This window comes from Macrobrachium rosenbergii, chromosome 34 (genome assembly GCF_040412425.1).
Source record: "Macrobrachium rosenbergii isolate ZJJX-2024 chromosome 34, ASM4041242v1, whole genome shotgun sequence".
Lineage (NCBI taxonomy): Eukaryota > Metazoa > Arthropoda > Malacostraca > Decapoda > Palaemonidae > Macrobrachium > Macrobrachium rosenbergii.
This window is the reverse complement of record NC_089774.1, coordinates 6,841,315-6,862,500: the sequence shown is the minus strand read 5'-3', so window position 1 is coordinate 6,862,500 and position 21,186 is coordinate 6,841,315. Positions and strand designations below refer to the sequence as shown.

General features: G+C 36.6%; 1 protein-coding gene across 1 annotated transcript in view; it reads right to left on the bottom strand.

Annotated features, from left to right (window-relative positions):
• The window catches only part of LOC136856016 (protein artichoke-like), a 30,885-nt gene that overhangs the window by 865 nt on the left and 8,834 nt on the right, over positions 1 to 21,186 (bottom strand). Inside the window, exons 2-12 of the mRNA XM_067133569.1 lie at positions 18,987 to 19,099; positions 18,348 to 18,505; positions 17,417 to 17,602; positions 16,325 to 16,463; positions 15,662 to 15,786; positions 15,323 to 15,454; positions 8,274 to 8,965; positions 4,525 to 4,652; positions 1,379 to 1,536; positions 454 to 636; positions 24 to 165 (exon numbers count right to left, since the gene is read on the bottom strand). Of these exons, the coding sequence (XP_066989670.1) occupies positions 24 to 165; positions 454 to 636; positions 1,379 to 1,536; positions 4,525 to 4,652; positions 8,274 to 8,965; positions 15,323 to 15,454; positions 15,662 to 15,786; positions 16,325 to 16,463; positions 17,417 to 17,602; positions 18,348 to 18,505; positions 18,987 to 19,099 (2,156 nt within the window). The remainder of the gene's footprint in view (positions 1 to 23; positions 166 to 453; positions 637 to 1,378; positions 1,537 to 4,524; positions 4,653 to 8,273; positions 8,966 to 15,322; positions 15,455 to 15,661; positions 15,787 to 16,324; positions 16,464 to 17,416; positions 17,603 to 18,347; positions 18,506 to 18,986; positions 19,100 to 21,186) is intronic.

Below are 21,186 nucleotides of genomic sequence, written 5' to 3'. Positions count from 1 at the left end.
GAGACTTTGTCTGGCAGACTTACGCGATGGACGTGATCTCGTTGTCTGAGATGTCGATGAGCAGGAGGTCGGAGAGCTGGGAGTGGCTGTTGAACTTGAAGGTCTCGTCGTCCAGCTTGGTCAGCTGGTTCTTGCTCAGGTTCAGCTCTGTGAGGCAGTCCAGTTCTGGAGGAGGAGTTGGAGAGGTTTTAGTTTATCGATCCATCTATCTATCTGTATTCGTGTACTTCAGTTTAACCGTAGTCCATGTTTTGTTCTTATGATATACATTAAATATCTGTTTGTTTATGTGTATATACTACTCATTTACCGCTTCCAATTCAGTTTATTCAACCAAGGCCCATTTTTCACCCCACATCCTACCATACAATAACAGCTGACCCACTGCATCTACATCTCCCAAACCCCTTCTCCGCCCCCATTCTCCAACCCCCTCCCCCAAACAATACCCACCAGCGAAAGACCTCTTCCCGATGGAGTTGATCTGGTTGTAGGAGAGGTCGAGGTACTCGAGACCCTTGTAAGTGAAGGCATCTGTGAAGACCACAGACAGGTTGTTGTAGCTTAGGTCAAGGGTCGTGAGGTACGGGAGCTCGTTGGCCGAGCTCGTCGTGAACTGCTTCAGGCTGTTGTTTTCTGTTGGGTGGGAGAGGAGGTCCTAAGTTCAGCGACTTGTTTACGACTTAGATGGGGTACTTGCTCAGCGTTTGGCAGGTTAGCAACTTTGAAACTTTAACCAGGCACTCACTCAGTCTAAGGTTAATGAAGGGTCTGAAACTTTAGCAATTTAGAAACTTACTTGGACCTTAAAACAGGTACTCACTGAAACATTGGTTAATAAAGCATTCAGAAGTATATAGAAACTTAGTCAATTAATTTTTATCTGAAACTAGGCACTTACTCAAACTTAGGTGGCACTGAGTCTGAAAGAGTCTGCAACTTTCTCAAATTATTTTTGGCACTTGAGCCAGGCACTTACTCAAACTTAGGTTGTTAATAAAGTGTTTGAAACGTTAGCAACTTAGTAACTTATTTTAGAACTTTAACCAGACACTCGCTCAAACTAATGTGGCAAAAATTCTGAAACTTTGGCAGTTTAGCAACTTATTTACAACTCCAACCAGGCGCTTTCCTAAACTTAGGTTATATAGTGTCTGAAACTTTATCAAATTATTTTGAAACTTTAACTAGAGAGTCTGAAACTTTAACAACTCAGTAACTTATTTTGAAACTTTAACCAGGCACTCACTCAACCTTAAACACTTGCCTAGACTGATAAACTTAAACAGCTTACCCCAACTTAGCCAAGACGACTCACCCAGACCAGGCTGACCAACTTACCCAGACGAACCACCTGAAACAACTCAAGGCAACTTACTCAAACTTAGGTAATGCAAAGTCCCGTTGGAATTGGCAAAAGCCTTATTGTCGACCCAGTCGAATTTGTTGTTCTCAAGGAGGACCTGAACGAAGTCCAGTTCGCCCCACAGGGCCTGGCTTATCACCCCGTCCACCTGAGAGTTTTGGAGGGTGAACCTGAGGTAATAATAATAATAATAATAATAATAATAAATTTGAAATGCATTTGAGGCAATAATGATAATAATAATGCTAATTATAATAACTTTGATTATTTATATTAAAATGCCAAGATTATCTTTAATAATAATAATAATAATAATAATAATAATAATAATAATAATACATTTGAAAGGCATTGAGTCAATAATGATACTATAATAGTATAATGATAATAATTATGATGACTTTTTGATTATTAAATTTTATTTTAAAACGCTAAGATTATCTTGAGTAATAATAATAATAATAATAATAATAATAATAATGCATTTGAAAGGTATTTGAGGGAATAATGATAATAATAATAATAATTATGATGACCTTTTGATTATTTATTTTAAAACACTAGGATTATATATCTTTAATAGTCACGATAATAATAAAAACAATAATAATAATGATAATAATTGTATGATTCTTTATATCAAAAAGCTTAAAATATCCTAAATAATATAAACGTAAATAACATTATTATTATTATTATTATTATTATTATTATTATTATTATTATTAACTATTCATATAAATAAACCTAGAAATTCATATGAAATTTATATGAAATACGGATAGTGAATAGTGGAAAACGGAACAAAGATAATAACTAAATAAAAGAATAAGACATAAACAAGCAGTTACCAATTAGAACTTACTATTTTTATTGTAATGGACGTGTTTAGGATATTATTGAATCATTTTTTCACATCAATATATACAAAACTGTTCAAAATAGCAGTAGTAGTAGTAGTAGTAGTAGTAGTATTAGTAGTAGTAGTAGCAGTAATAGCAGCAGGAATAATAGCAGAAATAGTAGGCATAACATAATTCACAGCGGCATTGTACTGAGAAGACTAATTTGTCCGTTCTTAGCCAACACAGGTTTATTATTATTATTATTATTATTATTATTATTATTATTATTATTATTATTATTATTATTATTATTATTATTATTATTATTATTTTAACCTGATTGCTGCGTCCCATTCGAATGACTGCATTCAAGCATGGGACGGGCTCAAGCCTGAATTCAAAATTCAAACATAGAATTTAAATTTAAGATTCGAAATGTAAACAATCTTTCTCCTCAACAAACCAGGATTGCCAACCGTATACTAATACCTCACCTTTCTGGCTTTATCTAAATTTTGAAAATTTCACGCACATATACATATACATATACATATATATACATTTACATATATATTTTTTATTTATATATTTATTTATAGAAATGTACAATATATGAAATCGTCTAGTGGACAGTTTCTTAGCCTGAAACATTGGGAGGGTTGGCAATCCTTATTGGTAGCGAACCAGTCACTGTCAGTTGCCAACTGACCGTGATGAGTGACGCACGTTATCTCGAACCGCTCCCGAGTACCTAACCCACGTCGTATTTTAAGTATTTTCAGGGCGAATCTTTTAACAAATACCGCGAAGAGAATATTTTATATATTAGTGAACATAAATAGAAAATGAATTTGGCGTCCAAGTAAATTTTGAATGAGAATTGTATAAGAAATTTAAATGTATAGTTCAACCAACCGGTGCACGAATGCGCCATCTTTAGTTATTTTGAAATTAGATTTAAACTGATTCATTTTAAATGTTTAACGCCTGCAAATTAAATGGCTGCTTTGCCATTTTATTTATTATTAAACAACAACAAACACCCGGTTCATTTAAAGTCATTTTTTATGCCGATAAGATACGATATTCTTAGGACTTATGTAATTTTGTATTGTTTCGATAATGACTGATTAAACTATTATTGAAATATTAGTAGCATTTAACGTTGCAAGTTGTTTTAAGATATGTAATTATTGCTGTTTAAAAAAATAGTACTAGACATAGGCTTATAGAGCGTACGAGAATTACAGATGATTAGGCCAATGCAGAATAATTATTAATATGTATATTTTTATGTTTAAAGCTTTGCAATGGCTCTTGAAATATCCCTTGAAATAATCTATAGCATTTGGCCTCCAAAGCCCCATTTGGAATTCACCATCAGAAGAAGAAGAATTTGAGCCAACTTTTTGCTGTATTTGGTCTGAACATGTAGAGAGAATGTAAGAATATATGATAAAATCAAGACTGGAGGACGACTGTAACTTTCTCAGGCTGTTGGTGAGTGTTGAAACTGCCATTATCAAGATGATTTTTAATTATTTTTAGAAAATTTATGTATTGACCCAATTTGTCTAACAATTCTCTCTCTCTCTCTCTCTCTCTCTCTCTCTCTCTCTCTCTCTCTCTCTCTCTATATATATATATATATATATATATATATATATATATATATATATATTGAATGGCATTGTTACAGTCTGAAACACAGAGCCTAAAGAGCTAGTACTAAACATGGCAGAAGCTCAATGGGACGCCGAATTAAGTACTAGCCCCTTGTGGATCAAAGTATTATATACACCCATTTCTACATTGTGTGGTTTAAAAATTATATTGATAGACTATATCTTTGATCCCCGAGGGCTAGTGCTTAATTCGGTGTCCCATTGAGCTTCTGCCACGCTTTAGTACTAGCTCTTTAGGCTCTGTGTTTCAGACTCGACGTCGACCCGTTTACACCGTGATAGCTGATTGGTTAGTTCGTATTACTTGGCTAATTATGGATTTTTATTTATAAACTCGTGGCTAAACGCAAGGGTCAGCTTCGAATCCTAGCCCGGGGTGGAGGCAGTCATTAGGTAAGGGTCCCCTAGGTTGTAAGTTGTTTGTAAGGTATAGTGAATTGGATGTTGTGGGTTAGCGTTTTGGATAATTATATATATATATATATATTTATACATATTTATATGAATATAGTGTTGAGGGATATGTATTTATATATATATATACTTATATATATAGTCGAGGTTTTGTTGTTAGACCTAACAGCAGCAAAAATGATAACAACATCGGTAATAACAGCTTCCTCCTCACCTGAAGACATGCGTTGTAATGTAATCCTTATTCTCCGTAAGAATTCCCCTCAGCTCCTCCGTGTTATGAATGGTGTTGGGGCAGGTGATGCTTATCTTCCCCGCCTGGGTGCCGGTATTGCCAACGCACTGCGGAAGAGATTAAGACTTGTTCGGTGATTGGATTTGGGGTACCCTGTATATATATATATATATATATATATATATATATATATATATATATATATATATATATATATACAGGGTACCCCCACAAAAACCAGGAAATTTTAGATTTACATTACGTATTTTATGCGCGTATTTTACCATGTGGGGTTTACTGTCGCAGCAACTTCAAACTGTACCAGATTTCCAGGTCTTTCAATTGAAAGACCTGGGTTCGATCCTGATGTGAGTCAGAAATTTATTTACACATGTATATATACATGTATATGTATAAATGGTTTTGTCTCCTCTCCTAACATGTATGAGATCATATTCAAAGTTAGGTAAAGGTCACACGTGGTTAAAGGTCATGTAAGAATTAACTCTGGCCATAACGTTCTGAGTGGAGATTAAGGTCAACATTAAGGTCATGCTTAGATGTCATAGGTCAGATTTGGATTTGACCTTGGCTATAATGCCTCATGGGCACTTATAGCCAATTTTAGGCCTTGGCAAAGCTGGGCATTTTGGTGTACTCTTATTATTAAGGATATATACTATTGACAAGATATAATATCAACCAAACTTGAGCAATGTATTTTGAAAGAAATATGTAAATTTTAGAATGTACAGATTTTGCTCAGCATAGTTTTTCTGATCCAGATAGCAAGACAATATGGCTGTCAATTTCCCCATTGAGAAACAACACAAGCGTGAGGTATGGAAGTCCTTTGAAAACATGATTTTTTGGCAAAATGATTTTGGTCGTCAGTCATTAAGTTAAAAACTGTCAAGCCAACCATGATTCCAGAATATCTGAAGAAGGATTACTCCTCCATCTTCCCTGGTGTCAGCAATAATTCTGACCGTATGTGGATTCGTTTTTAGTCGATTTCGCATCACTATTATCTATTGCAAATCTACGCTCTTATTCAGCAGTCTTCTTGAAGATGTCTGAACAGACAAAACTGGTTAAGATTGCATGCCTGTGGTTTTAGTTCTTGCCTTAAAAAGACAAATTCCAGAAGGCGTAGCTCCTCCAGACCACAACAGGTCTTTTGGGATGATGTTGCTAGCCCCATGCCTTTTTACCTTGATTGTAACCCTCCACACTCTGCTTACTGCTATTTGCATCATTTGCGACTTAGGTTAACAAGGATATATGCATAAATATGAAATAGTTTGGCATTAATTTTGCAAATGACTTTTATACATTCAAATGCTAAGCCACTAATAACCTATTAGTATGAAATTCATTAAGTCATTGGAATAACACATAAAAGAATGATGTACAGTAAGTGCTCCTATCCTGACAGGGATTATAAACTTGTCACTCTTAGGATTAGTACAAGGTGCAACAATCATACCAATCCTAAAAGACCAAGGTTCATTTCCTGGCCAAAAAGAGTGAACTTTGTGTATATAAACTTCCCTGTAGGTGTCAGTTACTCTCAAGATATAGTGAATTCATTATCAAAGGGCTCTTTGTAGCTTAAACATTCATACATAAAAATCACAGGAGTGTGTGATGCTTCTGAGCAAAATACCACAAGGAAATGAAACAAGATAGATGTAATCCTGACTGGCTTTGTCTGTTCAGACATCTTCAAAAGGACTGTTCAAGAACAGCATAGATTCTGGGATCATGTCAAGATTAGCGAACCCACTCGCAGCCGGGTTCGCTGTTCTTTACAAGAAGATTATTGGGTTCGTTATTCTTTACATGGGAGTAATTGGGTTCGCTGTTCTAGGCATGAACACTTTGGTACCAGACATTTTATTCCCCAGGGGCTAGTACTAAACAAGGCGAAATACATTTGACACCCCAGGGCTAGTAGTTAACAAGGTGAAATACATTTGACACCCCCAGGGCTAGTACTAAACAATGTGAAATACATTTGACCCCCCGGGCTAGTACTAAACAAGGCAAAATACATTTGACCCCCCAGGGGCTAGTACTAAACAAGGCAAAATACATTTGACCCCCAGGCTAGTACTAAACGTGGCAAAATACATCTGACCCCCTGGGCTAGTACTAAACAAGACAAAATACATTTGACCACCCAGGGGCTAGTACTAAATAAGGCGAAATACATTTGACCACCCTCCGGGCTAGTACTAAACACGGCAAAACAGTGTAGACAAATCACTGTTTCGCCGTGTTTAGTACTAGCCCTCGTGTGGAATTGGAGTTCGGACCGGAAAGGGTTGGCCATTCTTTACTTGGGGATCATTGGGTTTGCTGTCCTTGACATGGAAATGTTGGGTTTGCTAATCTTGACATGATCCTAGATTTCCAATAGATATGCTGAGGTGAAGCACACTTAAAGGCACCAAAAAGTGGTCAGAATTGCTGTTGACATCAGGGAAGATGGAGGTGTAATCCATCTTATGATATTCTTGATTCAAGGTTGGCTTTACAGCTTTTAACTTACAGACGAGGACCAGCCGTTTTTGCTACAAATCATATCTTTAAAAGAGACATAATTCACATCTGTTGTTTTTAGTGGGAAATTCAGTCATATTTTACAGTTTAGACCAGACAATCTGGGTTCCTAAAACTACATTTTACATATTTCTTTCAACATAAATTGGTAGAGCTTATATCTTTTATGACTGTTATTTATATTCTTAGCAAATTTTTTTTTAATACTTGGTTCCAGCATATTGCTAATTTATATAATCTTATTATTGGGTGCTTTCTCTCACATGACTAAAAACTGCACTGTTATGCAGTTTATATCTTAGACACTTTTTATTTTGTTCAGTTCTGTCTTCTAGTAATTTTACAGTGTGATCAATATCTGTCAAATGATTTAGCCTACATGGGGTTTAATATCTACAGTAGAATGTTTTTGCTCATAACACAAAAATGTAGATACAGTGTTTGGCAGATTAAATGAACTGGCGCCCTCGATAAAATTTTCTGTGTATGGGTGGAAAAATAATCACAAATAAGTTCCATTTCATTCTATCCATTCCTTGGCCAAATACATCAGCTATTACACCATTTTACCTAACCAAATTCAGTGTTATCAATACAGTTTTCAACAAACTAATACGTGTGCACTCTTTCACCCGACCCCAGAGTCTTCCAGACACTATAAGCACTGCTTGTCATTAGGCCTACATCTTTCAGCTACTTGAGGCACGATCACCTTGTTTTTCCCATTCCTACACATCTGCCCTTTCACTGTTGTCCCACAGAGAGCCAAAACATCGAGCTTTGCTCTTTAACATCTTCCAAACATCCTACATAGTGGAAATGTGGTTGCCATTGGCTTCAGGAGAGATGACAGTCCGCGATTAAGGCCGTTTCCGCACACCAAGGTGTCAGCAGCCCTTTACTAAGCACTTATTGGTACTGGGTTGCATTATATATGAACCCTAGTCCATTGGCACCTCACTGGGCAGAAATGTCTAGGTTGAACCACTTGGTGCCACTCAGCTCAGTCAGTAATTCTACAGATCATATATTTGCTCAGCAAGTTTCCACATAATTTATGTATGAATGTATTAAATGGCAAATAGATTTTGATACATATATGCAACATAAATGATAAACTGTAACTTTGAGATACAATTCAGAGAGACTGATGGACTTACTGTGCATGGCAACAACCTGCTAATCCCCTGAGCATTCACTGGACACCGATCACAGACATCGCCAGGCAGCTCTCCGTGAGGAAGGGGTCCTGGACCCTTGGCGTGTTTAGGACCAGGTAGCCTCCTTTTCACTCCACCTGGTGCAGTATTTTTGTAATATATTTCACCAGCCACTTGATTTTTGCTCACACGTTCAGTCCTCTGGTTCTCAGGAGTCTTGATGTAGCCAGTGGTATCATTCAGAGAGCCGGGTGAAGAAGAATTTGGTCTCGGAGCGAGCAGGTGTCCAAAATCTGACAGTTCAGGACTTTCAGCGACGTTTGTTGGTGGTGATAGTGTTAGAGTAAGCATAAATATTTGTTTCTCTGGGTTATCTACCTCTATTTCTCCATTATCTGTGGCACTATTCTCTGAATGATATTCCTGACGGTGGTGAAGCGCCCCTGATGATGAAATGGTGTCTGGGTTGCTAATTATTCTTCTATTCTCGCGAGAGGCTCTCCAAGATTCGCCATGTTGGATAGCCCCCATTAGAGAAAAAGCAGGAGCATCCCTTGGGAATGTGCATCCCCTGGACAGGTAAACAAGTAGTAACACAACGCAGAACTTTGACGGCATTTTATCTGTCACTTGGAACTTTATAGATTTTTCTGGGTCACTTGTAATTTGAACAACTCCACTAAACTTTCTCAGTTACTCAGAAACGTTTCCGTTACTTGGTGTTGTCAAATTTGCATAATTTCCTCAGCTGAAGTATTTTAGTGCCCTGACAAGTTTCACTGTGTAATATTGAAGTTTTGTTGTAGTTACAAGCTGATTTCACATATAATTTTCAGTGTATTTAAGGTTTCTCAGTGGCAGAAGACTTATTTATTTACAAACTTTTGTCAGGTACTTGGAAATTAGTTGCATTTGGACACATTCCTTGTTTATCTGTAATTAAACTGTATTTTGCTCAGCTACAAATAGATTTTATCCCGACTAGACTTGTCTCAGAGAATCGAAACTTTTTTTAATCGTGAGATACTTTTCTCATTTAGGTTACTTGGAGACTATGTTTTGCATAATATTCCCAACAACTTGTAACTCGAATAACAATATTTACAGAAAGTCCTCAGTTACTTGGATTTCTTCTTTGGGTGTTCAAAAATTTCCAGTGTTCTCAAGAAACCACTGTACCTCAGTACTTGTCAAAGAGTTTCAATGTATGGAAATGCACTTTCAAAAACTGATGGACTTATTTAACAAGAAGAAATAATATCTTGAATGATGAATAGACCTTCCTATTTGCATCAGTCAATCGATAACATCTGCATCAAAACAGCAGAATACCGCCAGAACAGATTTATAGGTCTAGCAGTGCGCGGTAGCTCCTGGCGGCACTAGAAGATCACTGAAAAGACGGCGTGACAGTTGTAAGAATAAGTATAAGTACTTGTACTTATCAGCAGAATGTAAACCATTATCTTTTGTAGATTTTTACGGCACTTATCTCTACTGCACACGAAAGGCATTCCAAGCCTTCGCTGATAAACCACAGCCCAACCGGTCCCTCAAGGCATATTTGGGTGCTTACGCAAGGAAGAGGGTATCGCCAGTCAGCCCTAGCTTTCCTACTGAGGTGCGAAGCTCCGCAGATACTCAAATCCTATCTCTTGTTGGTATTTTTTGAGTTATCGCCAACAGATAAGATTGCGTTTTGTTGAACTGGCCGTCGGGAAGTGGATTATATCTATTGTTGTCTCTTGAATCTAAGGCTCGGTCTAGCTGCAGATAAGAGACGAAGCATCTGATTTGCCTGGGACTAAGTTGAGCACGTGATTTAGGAGATCAGAGCTGAGGTCCACTGGTCAATAAGTTTAATAATCTTTCTCTCTCTCTGTCTTTCCCTCTCTGTATATAGTTTAGAGACCAAAATATTTATTAAAGCGAGCTGTTTCTAGATTATTTTCTTTGGGTGTTGCATTGTTTTCTAACTGCAGTTTGAGTTGCTTCTGAAATCTACCCCAGGGCTTTGCATTAATACTTGTGTTGGGGTCGTATCTTGTCACAAGTTCCGGAAACAACTTGGGTTAAACCTCTATATTTTTCGTTGAAGTTTTCCAAAACAAAGTTATACAATTTTTTTCTCATTTACTTCAATGAAAGTATTGCTCAGTCATTTTTAAAGAGTGACACTTGTTTATGAATCTTATCCTGCTCTGCGGGCTAGTAAGTCTTCTGACAATTCCTGCTTGTCAAGAACATGTCTCTTGACTTTTCAGGAATCCAACCTCTTCCACCACAGTCATTCCTCTCAACAGAGGCGCTAGGATTTAAATTTGGTCTCTCCCATGTAAATATGGGGAGATAGGTATGCCCCATTAAAAAGCATCAGTGATATCATCAGCGAATTATGTGCCTGGTAGTTAGGCAACTGTAGTGGTGGTTGGAACCAGGTTTAGAGAGAACATGGGCTTGCAACCTTTCAACATTGCTTCTCAAACAAGACTATAAAGACTAGTGGCAAGTTTCTAAGCAAATGGGATGAAGTTGCCAGCTTCACACCCTCCAGATAGCCACGTGAGCTTATTTACCAATGCGTTTGGCTTTCAGTGTTGGTCCCCCATCCAAGCACTGACCGTATCCAGTGTTCCACGTTTAACGTGATCGAGAGAGCATGGCTGCATTGTGATTATATAAATATTAGGTGTTCTCAAACAATAGCCCTTTGTAGCCTATATAACTAGATAAAAGGGATTTCTCTGACAAAAGCACCACTGATAAACTGGCTGTACAAAATAAAAGAAAAACAAAAGGTGTTATCAAGTCTTTTTGTGTCTTTTGTTGACATAAAGTGGGGTCTTAAAGGTCAGGTTATGGGGCGATGATTTTATTTCTCTCTCTCTCTCTCTCTCTCTCTCTCTCTCTCTCTCTCTCTCTCTCTCTCTCTCTCTCTCTCAGCTGATAGTTTTTCGTGTAACTGATTCTGTAAATATGTATTTTATTCCCTTCTTTTATTATTATTATTATTATTATTATTATTATTATTATTATTATTATTATTATTATTATTATTATTATTATTATACTTACACCAGTGCTGGTTTTTCATCATTGTTATAATAATAAGAATTTATTATTATTATTATTATTATTATTATTATTATTATTATTATTATTATTACTATTCTAACAATGGTGAAACAACCCCACACAGATGTAAGTATAAATGATAATAATAATAATATTTGACGTGGGTGGACACATGTCACCTTGATGTATCTCAGATGCTGGCCCAGATGTGTAAGGGAATGAGGTCATGTTGATAGCAATGGACCTGACTTCTGTAGCTATCAGCTGCGTTATTTTGATGGTCTTGTTGCCATGCTACCATTTTTTAAGCGAAGATTTTCAGATAAATCTCATATTGAATGTTTAGTGTAAAGTACAGGTTAGATTAGGGGCATTGATAGTAAGTCACGTCAGCTTAAACGGGTTGAGTTTTGGCTTGAGAATCGCATTAAGTCTCTGCATATATTCTTCATCTCTTTGTGTTTTATATCCTCTCCTTCTATTATTCTCTGGTATTTGCATCCCTTCAGCCCTTGTCACCTTTTTGTACGTTGACCAAGGTGCATTTTTCTATTCCAAACTCCAGCCTGACGTCCCCAGATACAATCCTTACAGTCTGGATTAGGGTACCTGTTTCCTTGATGCTCTTACCATACAGGTTGATGTCGTCCATGATGGTTAATTGTGTTGCCTCCTTTCTTGAGTTGGTACCCAGCATCCATCTTCTGCAGTACTTTTGTCGTGGGAATCGTGGCTACTACGGAGAGTAGTGGGGACAGTGAGTCGCCTTGAAAGATCCCTCTCCTGATGTTAACCTCAGCTAGTCTTACCCCAGAGCTTGTAAGTCCTGTATTCCAGCTGTGCATTGTATTTTCAGACATTCTGTTATTATTATTATTATTATTGTTATTATTATTATTATTATTATTATTATTATTATTATTATTATTATTATTACTGAAATTCAAGCTTCCAAAGAATACGGAAGTTACAGAAGTATTTCTTGAAATAGATTAATCTCCATACTGAAACTTTACCCTATGATTACAAACGGGGGGTCAGCAGTACAGACTTGACGTCGTGACGTACATAGCTACCCTAATGCTAATCTCCTTGCATTTTAATAAATTTTTATCTGTTTATTAATTTATTCATTTATATTTTCTTTTTTCTTTCTTTTTTCTGTATTTCCTTTTACTTCCTCTTACTTCTAAATGAACACCATAATATTCTTTGGAAGCTTGAATTTCAAGTCAGTGGCCCCTTTGGTGGGCTTGTTCCATATGAATAGGGTTCATCTTCTGAATAATAATAATAATAATAATAATAATAATAATAATAATAATAATAATGATAATAATAATAATAATAATAATAATAATAATAATAATAATAATAATAATAATAACCGAACAGGAAAACAAAAAGCACACCAGTTGACTAACAACTGTTTATTTCAGTTACAATAAACATCCATCATGAGCAATGATATAAAAACTAATCATTGCAAACTGAATATTGTTAACATTTTGTAGGTTACGTGAAAATACCATCCAAGATGAGCCAGGCAGTCTTCGATATCCGTTGTTTCAACAGCTGCTAAAGTTCTGAGATGGTTTTCCTTTGAATTTACTATTCAGGTATTGAGAATGACCTATTTGCCATCCTAAAAGCATTGTAAGTTGAAGAACAAAGCTTAATAAAACATTAAAAAAAATCTGGCTGGGTAATTTGGACACTCATTCCAGTCCCAAGCTTGGATAAAAAGTCGAAGAACTGGTACAATCTTCACTGGGGGTCTCACAGTGAGACCCATAGAATAAGCCATAAAATATTAACTTCTCTTATCTCTGGCATTTCTGTAGGGTACGGGTACTATCTAGTCTCTGCCAGCGATAAACCACCGCTTGGGCATGTGGCTACGTGGGTATTGTCTGGTAAAAACGATCAGATTCAAATTAATATGTACAGGTTTCCCAGATTCCTTTCACATGACACTTGTCAGTAAGTGGTTATTTCAAGGCAGAGGTTTCTGGCAACTTTTAGCACAGTGTAGCCTATTTCGGGATTATTTTGCGGCTGCAATATTTGCAATAAACTGAGTTCAAATAGCCTATTTTGGGATTATTTTGCGGTGCAATATTTGCAATAAACTGAGTTCAAACACCACCACAACAAATTTTGCTCAAATATAGAGATAAGTTAATGATTTCGTAAGGTTAGGTTAGGTTAGGTTGGGTAGGAATAGGTTAGCTGTAAGATGCCAGATATTGCCAGAAAACACAACCTTGTGAGTCCATAACTGCCCTTTTTAAGCTATTTACATAAATGTACAGTTATCATCTTAAACTTAACATTGCTTAATCTATTTTTAACTATAAGCAGAATCTCGTTCCTCATTAAATTACCGAAGATCAAATATAAATATAATATTTTGAGTACTGCTTGAGAGGCGAATCAAATAAAAACGATTAGCAAAAACAGATTTACGACAAATAGATTAATGAGTATTTATATACACCTAGAAATATATCAGACTTTTATAGACATGGGATATAATTATTTATCTTCACTCTTCTGTACGTTTATATGTTTATAATGCACTGTATAAACAAACTGTGTGTGTATATATATATATATATATATATATATATATATATATATATATATATAAATCGATATATATATGATATAATATATATATTTTAAATCGATAATTACTATAATTACTATATAATGACATTATCGCCTTTCGTAATAATAATAATAATAATAATAATAAATTATCGATAATGAAATGTAAATATATAGTATTTTTATGTCAGTTTGTAAGCTCGTGAAAATCATCCTGATTTTATTTGTAAAGCCAAATATTTTTTTTAATATAGAATAAACCCTTGACACCAACTTTCACCCACTTTAAATTCTTCATTTGTTCTCTTATTTTTTTTATGTGTTCCATTACCTGATAATGAAGAAGGTACGAGTAGAGTATAATTATGTAATAATTTGTATAATTATGCAATAATTTTGTTCTCAGATTGGTTCATTATTTTTCCCATAGAAAACTGACTTTTGATGACGTTGCTAAATCATTTTTTTCTTTTGTCTTGTTGGAGAGAGAGAGAGAGAGAGAGAGAGAGAGAGAGAGAGAGAGAGAGAGAGAGAGAGAGAGAGAGAGAGAGAGAGAAATACAAGTTAAGGAATGATGAAGGTCAGTTTGTGTTGTCAGATTTTTTGATCGAAAACTGGAGTAGTTTGTTGCACTATCAAATCTTCAAGTTTTAATTTGAATTACTTAAAGGACGATTCAGATCTCGCCCAAATCGTGTGACGATTAGGAAAGGTTGTTGTGAAGTCAGCTTCGTAGACTGGTCCTAAACTGAGTTAAAATTGGGGTATTGTTTAGTTCTGGTAGCCTCTCTGACTGAACTTAAATTGGATGAAAATTGGTACACTGTTCTGAGTTGTCAGCATCTTAGACTGAACCTAAATCAATCGAAAATTGGGACACTGTTTTGTGTTGTCATATTCTTTGACTGGGTCTAGATTAAGTCAAAGATGGGATACTGTTTTCTGAAGAATACAAAGAACAGTCACGTTCTTTAAAGATAAAGGCAAAATAAGATCCTTTTCTTGAGTGTAATTCTTGATACACTGGTGAAGAGACACTGCAAATCATTAAGCTTTCAGAGGACAGCTGTTCTAATCGTCAGTGAACAGCAATCCTCATAAAACTTAAAGAATTTCAATGTATCTTTAGCAATATGTCAAGAATTGCACTCAAGAAAAGGTTCTTATGTTATCCTCATACTATTTTGTGGTGTCAACTTCCTAGAATGAACCTAGATTGAGTTTAAATTTAGATCAGCTTATAGTGCTTTGAGACCCTGGCTTGAACTCCAGAATAAGTGAGCCTGGTAGCTGAAAATTTAGATGAATTAACGATTGTGAAAGATTTTTATGCTACTTTTGCCTAATTTTCCTTATTCAGCATCCCAGATAGTCGGGCGAAAGGCTGTAGAGTGTCATTGGACTATCAGTGCATTCAAAATCATCAAAGTGGCTCATGATAGTCTTGTTCTGGACCATCCAGCAGAGTTGGGCGTCGCAGACGATTGGGTTGCCTGTGGGCAAATTAACAGCAGAACATGAGTCAGTTTATTGTTTGTTTACCTGTGAAATGTAAATAAGCAGTAGGATTCTTATAAAGTCATTGATTTCAAGCTGAGATATCAATAAGAAGAACAAGGCGTTTAAACAGTATTTCCTCTTTAATAGCTGGTATGTATGTGTGTGTGTCTGTGGTATGAAAGTCAAAATGAAGGACTTACCATTTAAGAAGATCTTTGCTTTGAAGTTTGTATCCTGAAGCACTTCGTAGAACCCTGACAAGTCTTGTATATGGTTGTATTTCAGGTTGAGCGTCACGTTTTGAATTCCGCTAATTGCATCGTGGCTTTGGATGGAAAAAATAATTAAAACATTATTATTGTTATTGTTGTTATTGTTGTGCGGGCTTGAACTTGCTTCCAGGAAAGCTTGTAGTTACGTAAACAACATTACCAATCCCTTCAGTGGGGGGGGGGGGAATTTTTATGAGGAGAAAAAGAAATTGTTATTCAGAATTGGCAAACCTTTATACACAACAACCTTAAAAATTCAGCTGTAGTTGCCTTGCATAGACTGTTGCAGTGTTCACTCTGTGGATGGTAAGACAATCCGTAACCCCAGACTAAATGTCTTGCGAATCTATTGGGTGTTCACTAATAATACCAATAAACTGATAATAATAATGATTATTTCCACTTTATTCAATCTTGTGTCTGGCAAATTGGAGTGGCTGATCTAATAATAATAATGATAATAACTGTCCTTGTTTTATCTGGACTCAAGCCTGTCATTTGGTGGAATGTGATTTGACACTGACTGGAATTCTCTTATCATCCAGACTTGAGTCAGGACTGTGGGGCTGGAATCTCATGGCAGATACTAACCGGAATTCTTCGATGAGGTTGTTGGACAGATTGACCGTGAGCCTGTTTTCGTTGAATCGCTTATTGAATGCGAACGCCCCCCGCTCAATGGTTGATATCGAGTTGTGGGAGTAATCAATTACCTGTAGCTTGGGCAGTACTGGAAAAGGAAGTTTGGATTGTATTACTCTGTGAAATGACTGATAAAGGGTAGAGTGGTTAGCCAAGAGCTGGGAGAGAAGTCAGAACTGTCATCTTTGAGATTGGTGGAAATGATGGTGTTGATAGTGAGAGTTGGTAGGTTACTTCTGCCATCTCTGTAGTTGATGGTGGTGATGGTAGTTGGGGGAAGATGAAGAAGGTGGATTCATTCTGTTTCTTTCAAGAGAAATGGTGTTGATTACAGTGGTGGTGTTGAGTAATGAAGTGGAAGACATATTGACAAAATGAACTTGAGCCTTACAAGTGGTTTGTATTGTAATAATCTTATCAGAAGCAGTGCAGTAAAAGAAGTTTTGCAATATTAAGAAAGCCATTGCGTAACCTAAGTTAGATGTTTTATTTAGTTATCTTTCCTGTAAAATTTTGATACTTGCATGTTTGTTGACAAGTGAACGAATCATACAAAGCAAAGCATTTCTGAAACTTACAGCACAGAGTCTCATTGGTGGCCAGAAATCAGTGATGTAACAAAAGTTAGTTTCTATCTAGTACTAATTTATTTACTTTTCAGATGATTCAATATATTTGCATCTAAACCAAGTTGCTAAAACTAGTTATGAAACTGGGATGAAGAAATGAACACCTAATAAATATTATTATAAAAATAAGTAGATAGTATGCCATTTTCTTTACTTTTCTACTTTACTTCAATCTCTATTTCATCCCTTAATTCAAGTGCTCTCATTTTCACTCTAATGGATGACTGAAACTGACACATGGGTTGGGTGACTCTTCTTTGGATTCAATTAAGAATCATAGTCTCGAGGAACGTAGACTATGATTCTCCCCTCAGTGCCTGATGAGGATGGTAACTACCCTTTTTCCAGACTCTTCAGTCTTAAGCCCAGTAGAGTTTCTAAGTATTTCCAGTACCTAGAGATGCACACTCACATTGGAAGGTGTTTTCCTGGATCGACTTGAGTGAATTGCCTCTCAAGTGTATTTCCCTCAGCTCTTTAACCTCCATGTTACCCAACCCGGGTACGAACATGATCTTGTTATCATTAAGGTTGACGATCTCCAAGTGCGGCTGGTTGTTGAGTGTTGCGAAGCAGACATCCTGGAGTTGGTTTTTCTCTGTTAGGGGTGAAAGTGAAGTTTGGTTGAGATTTGTAACCTGCAGTTAGTATTGAGACAACTCCCAAAAACTAAATGTTTTGAAGCTTGAAATTTGACTGAGAGATTTGTGACCTGCAGTTAGTATTGAGACAACTCCCAAACACTGAATCTTTTGAAGCTTGAAATTTGACTGAGAGATTTGTACTCTGCGGTTAGTATTGAGACAACTCCCAAACATTGAATCTTTTGAAGCTTGAAATTTGACTGAGAGATTTGTAACCTGCAGTTAATATTGAGACAACTCCCAAACACTGAATCTTTTGAAGCTTGAAATTTGACTGAGAGATATGTAACCTGCAGTTAGTATTGAGACAACTCCCAAACATTGAATCTTTTGAAGCCTGGCAGTTACATAGGTATTTACAAAATTTGAGAGATTTGTAACCTGCAGTTAGTATTGAGACAACTCCCAGACATTGAATATTTTTAAGCCTGGCAGTTTTATAGGTATTTACAAAATTTGAGAGATTTGTAACCTGCAGTTAGTACTGAGACAACTCCCAAACATTGAATCTTTTGAAACTTGGCAGTTTTATAGGTACTAAATTTAAAGTCATTAGCCAAAACAGTGATTAGTCTTCAGGCGCTGCAGAAAATCAGATCATATCTAAAAGTAGTACTTTAAATTAGAAATAACTCACGAATTGCAACCCACAGTACTGGATGTTTGTCACTGAGTGTATTTTAAGAAGCAACAACTTACGCAGGTCGAGAATCTTCATTGACGTGTTGAAATGGGCAAACGCATGATTATCCAGTATGGTGAACTGGTTTTCCATGAGAATTATCTCCTGGAAGGTTGCTGGACCCCAAATGTCGTTTGTTAGCATGCACTTAAGCGATGTCTTCTGGACAATCAATCTGGAAGAGGAAAACTAAGTTTTAGTTTTCTTTAGGTAAAGGAAAACTAGGTTTTAGTTTTCTGTAAGAGAAAACTATTGTGCCAGCTTTGTCTGTCCGTCCGCACTTTTTCTGTCCACCCTCAGATCTTAAAACCTACTGAGGCTAGAGGGCTGCAAATTGGTGTGTTGATCATCCACCCTGCAGTCATCTAACATACCAAATTGCAGCCCTCTAGCCTCCTCAGTAGTTTTTATTTTATTTAAGGTTAAAGTTAGCCATAATCGTGCTTCTGGCAACGATATAGGACAGGCTCACACAGCATTATACCGAGACCACCGAAAAATATACCTATTTTCGGTGGCCTTGCTTATAAGCTGTACAGAAAACTGAACTGGCTTCTGAAACAAAACTGCAAGGACACGGACAAGTCTCGAGGTGGTTTCTGAGCAGATTTGGTCAACACAATGGCTTTCACATGAGCTAAATCTGCTCTTATTACCTGAGATATTGTGAGACAGGGGTGGCCACGTGCAAGATATCTGTCAGCTCTTCACAAGACGTCAGCTCTGGGCCGCATCTGATGTCAGCTGATGTGGCATTGTGACAGATGCACTGGAAGGAAAATAGGATATCAGTCACTAGGAAAGATCTTGACAATTCACATCTGTGGTTGAAATTGTAAACAGAAATTTTTCTGTTACAATGCGCTTGCATGCTTGTTGAGGTAATATATGACAATGTTATTCAGGCAATGAATGTGACATTACAGAGACTGAGCGATACCACTGATAGGGTATTTAGGAAAGAAGGAAATTTGCCCAAGAAGATGTTCTCTTGGTAACTTACTGGGTAAAATACCCACTTCAAGTTCATAGAAGTGGTTTCAAACACTCCTTCCTGGGATTTTAAGTATCTTTAAACCAAGTTGAACTTCAAGCAACCAGTTGATCTGTCATACAATACAAGTGTATTTTCATCAGGAAAGAGAGAGAGAGAGAGAGAGAGAGAGAGAGAGAGAGAGAGAACATAATTCACACAATCATGCCCTCAATATCATCTCATATCACAAAGTCCTTTCGTATCCAAAGGGCGTATTATTATTATTGTCTGCAACCACCCCCTCCCCTCCCCCACCTTACACTCCTCCCCTCCCCCTCCCAGTGATTAAATCGATAAACCCGAAAAGGAAAAACGGAGATAAAGATCGATTTTGCCGCCAGAGTCTCTGTCTAAATGTGGCCGACAGCCGACCGCATTTTGATAAGCGAGCGACAGCCACCACCTGAACCTCCCTTACGTAAAGCGGTCACGTTGGCCGACCTTGGTGTCTGCCAGTCGGTGCCGAAACGTGACTGCTAATTAGTGTTGTTATTGTGCGGCCGCTTTTTATTATTATTATTATTTTTATTATTATTATTATTATTATTATTATTATTATTATTATTATTATTATGCTACCGAACCTAAGTTACCACTGCTTTTCAAAGGTTTCATTTATTATTATTATTATTATTATTATTATTATACTACCTAACGTCACCTAACCTATTATTATTAATGTTATGATTATTATTATTATTATTATTATTATTATATTACCCAACCTAACCTATTATTATTATTATTATTATTATTATTATTATTATTATTATTATTATTATTAACCTATTATTATTATTATTATACCTACCTAACCCAGCCTAACATTATTATTATTATTATTATTATTATTATTATTATTATTATTGATACCAAACCACTACCTCACTTTCCCAGAGCTCCAGGCTACATCCACCTAAATCATTGACCCTAGTCCCTGTGACGCCAGATAACTCACTACCGATCAGTCATATGACCACCAGATAGCATAAGCTTAAAGGGAGGTCAAAACACGTAGTCATGACGTCAGCAAGTTTAGTGGTCTCGGGCGCATGCGCGATTTCGTTATATCTCTCCATCCGTCTCTGAAAAATTAGCTCATGCGAAATGTCTGATTTCTCGTTGTTTACTCAGTAAGGGGCGTGAGTATTCTGCCAGCTGGTTGTGGAGTGGTTATATCAGCCCATTTTTTATGGGTTAATCGTGACGTTGCTGATTTTATTATATATATATATATACATAAAAGTATGTATGTACTCTTCATGCATTGGATTCCTCTTAGGCAATTCTTATTGCCAATGAACAAGTGGCATCTATATCATCTCCTGTTCCCCGTTGTGGTTCCTTGCCACTCACGCCAGACTCCTAAGGTTTCTTGCAAGTTTCCTCTAGGTCTGGTAGAACTCTCAAGATATGTTGCCAGTTTCACTGAGAACTGGTATACTTCCTTCTAAAGCTACTGCTGTGAGACAGCTGGTTCTGTTCTTGCCTCTAGCCCAGTAGTTCCTGTACTTATTGTGGCATGCCACTGCTCATAATAGTCTCCTATTTTACAAATTCCTCAGAAGTTTAGTCATTTCTGAGCCAGAGCTGCTGTCACCTGAGGTTGTACTGTAGGTGGCATGAAACAGCTCTGCATAGACTTGACTAACTTTCACTACAGAACTCCAGAGTTCCTTGAAGTCTGAATTCTCAGATTTCTCTGATATTTCTTTGGCTGCTAATTTCTCATGTGTGGTCATACCAGCCACAGAGCTGTAACCCCAAAATTAGTAGAACTCGTCTTACAGGTTACTGGGGATGTCAGTTTTCAAATTATG